At 41.2% G+C, this 10455-nt stretch overlaps 1 protein-coding gene across 1 annotated transcript in view; it reads left to right on the top strand.

The window, feature by feature from the left end:
• The window catches only part of APOBEC2 (apolipoprotein B mRNA editing enzyme catalytic subunit 2), a 12519-nt gene extending 2342 nt beyond the window's left edge, over positions 1-10177 (top strand). The window contains exons 2-3 of the mRNA XM_006926581.3: positions 5447-6010; positions 8457-10177. Coding sequence (XP_006926643.1) covers positions 5447-5990 — 544 coding nt within the window. The 3' untranslated portion in view covers positions 5991-6010; positions 8457-10177. The remainder of the gene's footprint in view (positions 1-5446; positions 6011-8456) is intronic.
• Positions 10178-10455: the final 278 nt, after the last annotated feature.

The following is a 10455-nucleotide window of genomic DNA, read 5'->3' as shown; positions in this document are numbered from 1 at the left end:
TCCAGATGCCCTGGAGTCAAAGGGGTGCCAAGCAGGTCCTCTCTTAGCCTAGACTCCTGGTCTCTGCTCCTTAGATTTGGGCCACAAACTAGGAGAAGAGCAGGAGGCTTTTCAGGAAACAATCTAAGGTAAGAAGGGAGTATCAGGTAGAAACAAAGAGAGAGATGCCTTGCTTGTCATGATTCTAGTTTGAAATACGGCACTCAGGATAGAAAACTGACATAACAACGTTAACAAAATAATGTGGTAGAAAGTGCTAGAAAAAGGTCTAAAGTTGCTGTGGTATGCCTCTGCAACCAAGCCAGCTCACATTGGCTGAAAGTTGATTGTGTGCATCTCTTCCCAACTCTATGTTCAGTTACTTCACATTGGTTTCTTGAAATCTCCATAAGGAGAGTGTTTACAGAAATCAGCAAATGTTAGAAGTCAGGGTTTTTTTTTCCTTTCTTTCAGTTTTCTGGGTGCTAAGCTAGCACACTGCTATAAGAGAGGACCCTCTGAAAATGAGAGGAAGAGTAGAGAAGGGACAAAGTTTGGTGGTGCCTAAGATAGAACTCTAAGGGAAAAGATCTGAGGCCCAGAGAAGGCACCACTCATTAATACTAGGTTTAATTTCTTGAGTGTTGACAGTTGTTCAAAATCCGAAGGGTTGGATTACTCGACCTATCTTTTCGATGAGGAAACCAAGTCTTAGAGGGATGTGTAACTTGCCCAAAGCTAGTGGATGGACTTGGGCGTGAACCCCAGGACTGTCAGACTCCAAATATTCACACTGTCTCTAAAACATACCATAAAGAGGAGTCTTTTTATGGTCAACAAATATTTGCGAAGTAGGAATCATTTCTTTACTGCCCGTTTCTACTAGTGTTTAACTTCCATGTAGACAGGGACTTTGTCTTTTAACTGCTTTACCCTTAGCACCAAGAATAGTGCCTAGCCCCTAATAGGTACTCAATAAATATTTGTTTTTTAATAAATGAATGAACTAGTGAACTACTGTGTGGTGGGCTCTCTGCCAGGCATTGAGACAGGGTATTAATTGTGGGGAGAACTTAAGGAGAAAATTTCAGGACATATGAAGATCCAGCAGCACAAAGCTTAGAAGAGAATTTCACTGGTTCATGGCTGCCTCTGGACTCAGTATGCTTTAGGGAGGTTCTGAGGCATCAGAATTGGTTGTCTCCCCCATATCTCCATCCCAGTGATGAGAAACCGTGGCTCTGCCTGGCAGCACCTGTGTGTTTGTTTCGAGTTATATTGTACGTAATTTTGCATAAAGCTGAACCTGTTCTCAAAGGGATTATCATGGAACAGAGATAAATGCCACAGGCAGTGATTCTCCTTCCAACCACTTCTTCAGCTTCCAGTAGTTTATTCTGAACATGTGAGGAACACAGACAAGGTAGGGTTTAGAGGGAAAGGGACAGACAAGGAACGAGAGACCTTCGACACCACTGTTAATGCCACAAGCCCCTCCCTCCCTATTCTGGACTCTGGAGCATGCTGGGAAGGTTTGTTCCATAAAGATAGAAGACAGCCGCTGACTCTGACCACTCTGGAGTCCACTGAGGGCTGGTGGAGGGTCAAAGCTCAGTGAAAGATAGTGCCTTCCAGAGAAAAGGGGCAGGCTCCAGGCTTGCCTTGGGCAGAATCCTATCCAGAACTGCAAATCTGGAGTAAGCAGCACACCAAACTCTTTCTCAGCTCTAGGAAGTCAGTCTGTTAGAACTGTTTCTCTACACGCCTCCTTCTGACTAGGCCCACCCCTGAGCATCAACTTTGAAAGTGGTCTGAAAAAGGAAAAGGAACCTGACACAGGCAATTCTGCCTCTTTCGAGCATGTCATGAAACATCTAGCAAGGAAAGCAAAAATGAGTCAACACTCAATTACCTGTGAGTTTTCTACTCCATGGATTACCTTGGAGCAAATGTTTAACCTCAGACCAGCTTTTACTGCCCTCCAGGTTGCTTTTTTTCACTGTATAGATTTATGTTTAGGAAATGCAAATGTTTTTAAATGTAAATGTGAGAAAAAACAGACATATATGTACACATACACATTTACTCACATACCTTCTCTCTCCAGCAAGCGGACCATATTCCCAATTTTTTCTAGGTATTAGGAATCTCAGTTTCCTGCCTAGAGAATTGCAATGCCCAATAGACTGGGTCTAGCAGATGAAGTGTAAATAGCCTTGTTTGCTGAAAGTATGAGGAAGTCATGCTTAAAGAAGTGCTATTTGAGCCTGTGGGTAAAGGGTAGGAACAATGTGTCCATTTCTGTACCTGAAGAAGTGACTGAGTCCCGGTGAAAAACTCTACCATCAGCATCTCTCTCCTGACCACCACTCAGCATACAAGCACACATCCCACTTTCCCAGTAAAATACCTGCAGGGGTTGAGAGTTTAAGTAAATATGGTCCTCAGGCATACCATATTTACTTGCTACCAGAAAAAAAAAAAAAAAAGTTTATCATCTAAGAAGTTAATGTCACTATTTCTTTCCTTCTACTAGTACACATAATAGTGTTGACTTATTTTGTGATTTGATAATATCACCCAAGATGACCATGTTGTCTTAGCTCCCTAAAGAAGTTTCAGACCCCTACCAACTCTGTTCTCCTGATTTCCCTGGTGGGAGGCCTTTAAAAAAAACCTCATTTGACCTTTATGTTCCTCCCAGAAGACCAAAAAGGAGAAGCCAAGCAAGTTCAGTCTCTGAGGAAGCCTAAAGGAAAGACTGGGAGCCAAAACTTCCCTGACTTTCCTTTGTCCCTTGAAATCACTTCCCTTCCTGAGGCTCCTATTCTGTCTTATTCTATTGTCTTTGCTGAGGGACAGGGTAACCCATAAGGCTGCTAGCCAGAGTGGTTGGTAAAGATATTTATAGAGAGGTGAACTTTCTTCCTCTCCCTTTGGTTTCACGTTTCTCTGGGTCCTCTACCCTTGCCCAGGAAAGAGGAGGAGGGAAAAAACATCAGAGCTTAAGAGGGGCTGAGAAAATCAGCAATCTCAGACCATCCAGCCAACTTGCATTTGCATCATGGGCCAAATTTACACTCTTGGCTGGGATGTACTTGGCAAAGTTGGAGCAATACATTTGCGGGTTCCAGAAGGAAACCTGAGGGACCACATAGGAGGCCGCTATCGTTGAAGCCCCCAAGCCAACCATACACTCATGAATAAAGCAGGTCCTCGACTAACATCATTTCTTTCAACGTCATTTCATTATAACATTGGTGAGATCTTGTAGGAACTTAAGTCTTATTTATATCCATTAGACTATGGTAAAATTGTTTTCCTTATATGTTTTTTTTCCCTTAAAGTTGCAGAACTTATTTTTGACGGAGTTAAGTAAGGACATACTATAATTTCAATGATTTCACCTGAGAATCCATCATACAGGTGGCTCTGGATTAGACTTGGGGTGGGAATGGGAGTGGTCTGGCAAAAGGCCTTGTAGAGCAAAAAAAGGGTTTGGGGGAGAAAGGTAGACTGCTTCTCGGGAGGAAAAAGCCACTCTAGGAAGAGAAGGATGCATGTAGCAACCCATTGAGTTGTCTGGTGGGGTGAGTTTAATTAGGGAGAGCTAATCCTGGCAGGGATTGAAAGGAGAGGGGAATTATTAGGCCATCCATTCTCTCAAAATGTTAAGTAAATAAACACATCTAACCAGGGACAGAGGGGCTTAGAGAGCTAAGTATAGTATGCAAAGGAATCTCTGGGGCTGGGTCCTCAAACACATCTATCTCCACAGTGGATATTTAACTTGACAGCAAGTGACATGGAAACTTGGATGGAGAAAAATGGGTGATGGGGGGAGGGGAGCACCACAGGAAAATAGCTCAAGTTTACTCAGCTCTTTGGCACCTGCTGCTTATCCCTAAGAAGCCAAGGCCCTGGGACATCAGGGATTCCCCTGCAGCCCAGGGAAGTTGGGTGACCTCCCTGAGAAAACAGAAGTTGGGGAGAGAAGCAACAGCAGAGTTAATGGTTGCCACAGGGTATCTTCTGGGGCAGCCAGAGATTATATTTTGAAAAAAGAAAACATTCAACCTGTCCAGCAGATACTTATCCCCTGCTCTCCTTCTGGCATTTTTAATCTCTCCTGTTAAAGCCTCCTCATTCTCCTTGGCCTTCAAACCTGCACGCATCTTCCCTATTTTAGAAAAACATACACATACACATAAAGATCAAAACAATCTTCAACTCTCATGCCCTCTCTAGCCCTTTTCATTTTTTTTTTTTTTTATCTCCTTACTAGTAAACTTTTCTAAAGAAAAACTGGCCTTTTCCTGCTGCTTTCATTTCTTAATCATCCATCTCTCCTTGGAAGCCACTGGCCATATTCATCACCAAGTCTGGTTTCCTAAGACACCAAGTAGGCTGTCTTTATTTCAGGCTTTACCCAGCTTCATTCTGCCTAAACCCACCACAGTCCTCTTCCGTGGACACAACTTTTATTATGTCTTTCTTTACTCAAGAATCTGTAATGATTCTCTACTGCCTCCTGAGTCATAGCTAAACTTTCAAGAGCCTTTATCTTATGTCTTTCACTCTATCTACTCCTTTTTAGCAGTTTTCTATTGTTCTTGACTAACTTATTTACGGCTCTATCCAGCTAGAATCTAACTGCTAGATTATAAGCATCTGGAGGGCAGAGGCCAAATCTTTCATGATTTTGAAATGACTCAATACTATATACAAGCTAAATCATATCAAGATGCCCTTAGGTAATATGACCTCAAAGATAAAAATTGTTGGACACTTATGTGACAACCCTTCTTTCACCTGAGGGAAAAAGATAGGCTTAAGAAAGTCACTTGGAGAGTATAGCACTGCAAGTTGCAGGTACATTCCATCTTAGGATACAATGTACACGAGTGACAAGGAGGAGGAATGAAAGTATGAAATGTTCTGCAAAATCTTTGTCTCACTCCATCATGAGAGATTTTACATGCTTGCTACTCGTCAAAATTACTGTTTGAACACTGCTTTTCAAACCTGGCCAATTATTAGGATTATCTGCAGAGGCTTTTAAAATGCTGGTGCCTGGACACCCCTTCTAGATGTTGTAATTTAAATTGGTTTGGTGTGGGGTACCAGGCATTAACGTTTGTAGAGTCCTCTAGGTGATTCTAATGTAGAACCAGGTTAAAGAGTCATTGATTTAGAAATGTGGATGTGTGTTACATGTTGGGAGTGATGGAGTGTTTAGAGAGCCTTCCTAATGGAGTGACCAGGGTGCACCTCATTCCAAATTCCTCTCCCCCAGATAAACCTTTCTGGATTCTTTGTTTTTTTGTCACCTAGGCAAGGCCTGTTCTAAAAGTAAGAGCGAATGTGTGTCTGAGGAGCTCTTGGAGAGCTACCTACTCCAGGCTGGTCCTAAAAACAACTTACTATTCTTTCTTCTTCCCTGTCCCCTTGTCTCCTTGACCCACAGGGAGCGGCTACCTGTCAACTACTTTAAGTTTCAGTTCCGGAATGTAGAGTACAGTTCTGGGCGAAACAAGACCTTCCTCTGCTATGTGATCGAAGTGCAGGACAAGGGAGGCCAAGTGCAGGCATCCCGGGGATACCTGGAGGATGAGCATGCTACTGCCCATGCAGAGGAAGCCTTCTTCAACACCATTGTGCCAACATTCGACCCAGCACTGCGGTACAACGTCACCTGGTACGTGTCCTCTAGTCCCTGTGTGGCTTGCGCTGACCGCATCATCAAAACCCTCGGCAAGACCAAGAACCTGCGCCTACTCATTCTGGTGGGGCGCCTCTTCATGTGGGAGGAGCCCGAGATCCAGGCTGCTCTGAGGAAGCTGAAGGAGGCTGGCTGCAGACTGCGCATCATGAAGTCCCAGGACTTCGAGTACATCTGGAAGAATTTTGTGGAGCAAGAAGAGGGCGAATCCAAGGCCTTTGAGCCCTGGGAGGACATTCAGGAGAACTTCCTGTATTATGAGGAGAAGTTGGCAGACATCCTGAAGTAGGCCACTAGGCTCAGCCTCACGTGAGTTACGGCACTATCACTCTATTAACTGTCAACTTGGGTAGAAAGCTTGAGGTCAGGTGGATCAAGTGGTATGTTTGATTTTTCTTTAGAAGAATTTCATTTCCCTGCTTTTGGTTGGTTGCAAAAACATTTTAGAAGATCCCGTCTTTTTTTCCTCTAATTCCTCTCCCTAAATCCTTTTCCCACCTACCCTTTTATATGAAACTAACTTCCCCCATAACATGGAATACTTAAGATTGACAGGAATCTGAAAGATTTAATGAGACAGAATGATTCTGTATTAAGATTTAGATGGTACAAGGGTTTGCTACTGAACAACAGCCTAGAAAACATTTCAATCCCCTAATCATGCCCCCATGTACACATGTCCAGAATTACTAATTCTGGACACCTTGTAGATGCCCCGCTCTCACTCCCATTTGCAATCCTACCATTCCATCTTTCTCTAAAGCAGGTGTTTCATTCCATCAGGGGCAATTTTTTTTTTCATTTTTGGTACTTCCGAAATTCCCCAAGCGGGTTTGTATTCAACTATTTTTGGCCAGAGAAATTTTATGTTTTCAAAATGGTTCTGCTTTGAGGGAGACAAGTAATTACTATATGAATGTATAATGCAAGGTTTTTCTTATGCTGAGAAGACCTCAGCATAAGTCATAGAAAAATGCTGAATGCAGGAATGGGGATAATAGAACAAGTTCTTCCATGCGGGAATGTTTAAAGGGTTAAAAAAGCTGTTTGTAAATTAGGCAGCAGCTCAAAAATAACTTCCTACAGGTATCAAGATGTGATGAGAGCTGGAAGTAAAAATTAGCCGTTTAAGCAAATAATTAGGACAAAATTAAGGCCAATTTGGCTTCTTGCTGAGGGTAAATTAAGACTTACAGAAACAGGCCGATTACTCCCAGGATAGAGAGTAAAGGATCCTTTACTATCTTTTTTTGAATTTGGTCTGGTCTAGTTTGCTGCCACAGCAATGCTATGACTAAGTCTTTTTAAATAAGTTAAAAGACTGAGTTACTCATCAGTCTTCCAGTAACAGAGAAAGGGTCTTCACCTTTTACACAACTTTAATTCTTAAACAACTCATATTACTAAAACACAAAAGCAGCATGCTTCCATGAAGATATTCATTTGTGGTCTCTCATTCTTAATACTCTTAAGGTGTCACTTCATAGACGTGTTTTGAAACTATCAGTTCTGGAGCTTGATGTTGGCAGGTATTTGATATCAGATATGCACTCAGGGTGCCTGATAATTCTCCAGCTGAGTAATCCTCAGTCCACAAAGACACAATTTTCAGCCATTTCTTACAAGAAGCAGGACCCATTCACTGAATTCAGTGAGATCATTATGGTCAGGTAATGTCATGTGGTACTCTGCTCATGTAAAACACTGAGTGGTGGTGAGTGGTAATAAACAGACCTAAGAGTGACCTCTGAAGATACAAAATTAACTTTTAAATTCCTTGATTTTAATTTTATTTGGGTAAGTACTACCACTATAATTATAAATCCTACTCAGATTCTACAGAATGACTGGTAACTTAATTTTAATCCTAGTTTACTTTCTTCTTAAACATCTTTCGGAGTCACTGGCCACTTCTTCCAGCTTTCCTTTCTTCTTAAACATCTTTCGGAGTCACTGGCCACTTCTTCCAGCTTTCCAGCTGCCTAACTAGCAAGTCCTTGCGGGGGGTGGGTGTGTGTGTGTGTGTGTGTGTGTGTGTGTGTGGTTTTTTTCCCCATTAAGTCAAATATTTAGATAACTAAATCTGCTATAAAAATTAAGCACTTCAAGGAGGATTAAAAAGAGCTTTTAATTTTGGATAATTGAGGGTTGTATCTTACGGTAATCTAACATAAGTAAAACAGATAAATCAGTTTGAGGGAAAAGTCCATTTCTAAGTCGAATTATTCTTAATAAAATATTATTAGATATGTTCCTCGTTATAAGCCTCCAGTAATGTACATAACTGTACTATCCGGACACATTAACATGCTTCCCTGTATTCAAGTTGCTCATGTTCCTAAAGGAAAAGGTTAAAATGTGCCAAGTTAAAAAAAGATGGCATGAAAGAGTTGTAATCTAAAAGCACAAAAGATCTGCTTAATTAAAATACTCCCCCAAAATGGGCATCTGTTAAAGAAAATTTGCCTATTTCTTTCTCAAACTTAAAAAGAAAAAATGACAGAATAAGATTTAATAATATATTCAACTTGAGAACAGAGTTAAAGCAGATCTCTTCCAGGGCTTTCTCCGTGAACCACACGAAAACATGAATGAAACAAATCCAATCCTGGCTAAACCAGGAATCACAGCAGATTATGGAAGAGAAATTCAGAGACTTAAGAAGGGCACACGGAAACCCTAGTTTGAAAAGAAAACTCTTCATTGTTTGGGCCAGCAGGGCTCTCAGTAACATGCTTTCCGTTTTCTCACCAAGGTCTGCCTGCTGCTACCGAGACAGCAGTGACACGTATGGCCATCTGGGACATGCCTGACTTCCTAATACCACTTGGAGCTGGACAACATTCGACACCAACCAATCCCACTGAAAAAAGGCCCTCTGAGGACTCAAAATACACTTCTTATGCTGTAAATCATTTTAGCTGTGCCTCTCTCTCTAAAGCTGTCCTTGGGAAAGAGGGGAGTTGCAAGAAGACACAGTAATCATCATGGATGCAAAGCATCTGTGGGGCTGAGGGTCCTATTCCCCCAAATGGTCCACTTAAGGCAAAGAGCCTCAGACCCAAGATCTGCCCAAATCTTTGAAATGTGTCTAGAAATGCATTTTATGTTAAATTGGTTAAAAAAAAAACAAACCCAGCAACATTAATAAAAGAAGTGGTATGGTTTTTCTGTGACCAGATTTAAGGAACTTGGACGTTTCATAGAAGTTGCTATGGAGAGCAATCAAGTCTCAGGAATAGGGATGTCCCAAGCTATGAACCAAGCCATGAGATTATAAAGTGGGAGGAAGGCTTTAACCAGGACTTGTGTATGAAACACAGGATACTAACTCTCTCATATAGACTTCTCACATTGGTCTTGACTTTCATAAAATATTTTCTTCTGAGATTACTTGTGCCTTTTCCCTTCTCTGAAGACAAAGAATATGGCAGAGGGTGAAATAAAAAGCACAAGAAATGTGTTGATATCTATATCCCAAAGGCCAATTAATAAGCAATTAGCCTCTTAATTAAAGAGAAGGTGAGGTAGGATTTCAGTGTTCAGATACACATAATGTAAGAGTAGTCAACATGTGGTACTTGATGGTGAAGGCAGGATAATGTCAAAGTCTTATTTCTTAAAAGGTTTGAGGCCTACGTAGAAGTAAAACTTCACATGTGAATTTCTGGGTGTTTGTCAAACTCTAACTAGGTTTCCAGGAATAACGTGTTCATTCTGATTATCAGGCAATACCTCCTTTCCCCAGGCTTTGAGTGTGATAAGTCATCGGAATTTGACCCGAAGACTATCTGCAAATGACAAAGCACTTTATCACATCTCTGCTGAGTCCCAGAATTCCACTTATATCCAGTCTTCAGCGAGACCAAGCTGTTAAAAGAATGAAGGTTCATACTCCATGAAAAAAATTCACCCTAATCCTTTCAACATAGAAGCCTGCAAAACCAATGTTTTAACCCAAGTCTTAAAGATTTATTTGCAGTTAGCAAAATACTTTAACTTTCCTCTTATCACCCCACTCTCATTTTCAGTTTTGTGTATTTAAACATTTTTTCTCATCACTTTCCCCCTTTCAATTTTTTACTATCTGCATGTGGACAGAAGCGAAGTTTCAAGAAAAGCTTCAGTCTAAAAGTCTGATAATGAACTTGTTCCTACACTACTCCATCCCAACAACATGGAGAACCTATATGTTCCACACAGAGATACAAAAGAAGTGAAATACTTTTCAAACTGCTGCCTCGTATCAGGCTGCAATGTGATAAGAACACAAGTCTAAAGTACAAAGATTACATTTAACCAGTTTTTTTCCTGGTACTTCAACAAGCCCATTCTAAAATCTAGTTCTTTTATGCTTGGGAAAGCAGCAAGTCCTGTGAAGACCCAGAATTCACTCTAGGGAGAAAATCAGTAATAGATCTATTTTAACTCCTAACGCTGCAGTTAAGGAGGGAAAAAAGGAAAACGCTACTAGTTTTCCCAATACCACCAATACTAACCCCACAGGCTAAATAAACCCTCTTCTCCCACCACAAAAATAAGAGTAAACAAATTGCTGCTCTCTTAACTCAAGAAGAAAGGGGACTAATATTTATTGTTCTTGATCCCAGTTGGTTATGCCTCAGAATCCTCTGGAGCTCAACAATGCAAAGAAACCTGGCCAACCTCCCTAACCCCTACGACTAACAAAACACAATTTTTTTAGAAGTGGGTCTTTAGGATGCATACGAATTTTGTTGAGAACTGAGACATTA

Source organism: Pteropus alecto, unplaced genomic scaffold (assembly GCF_000325575.1).
Source record: "Pteropus alecto unplaced genomic scaffold, ASM32557v1 scaffold7, whole genome shotgun sequence".
Taxonomy (NCBI): Eukaryota; Metazoa; Chordata; class Mammalia; order Chiroptera; family Pteropodidae; genus Pteropus; species Pteropus alecto.
Note: the sequence above shows the minus strand (reverse complement) of the source record. Positions and strands in the feature narration are given on the sequence as shown.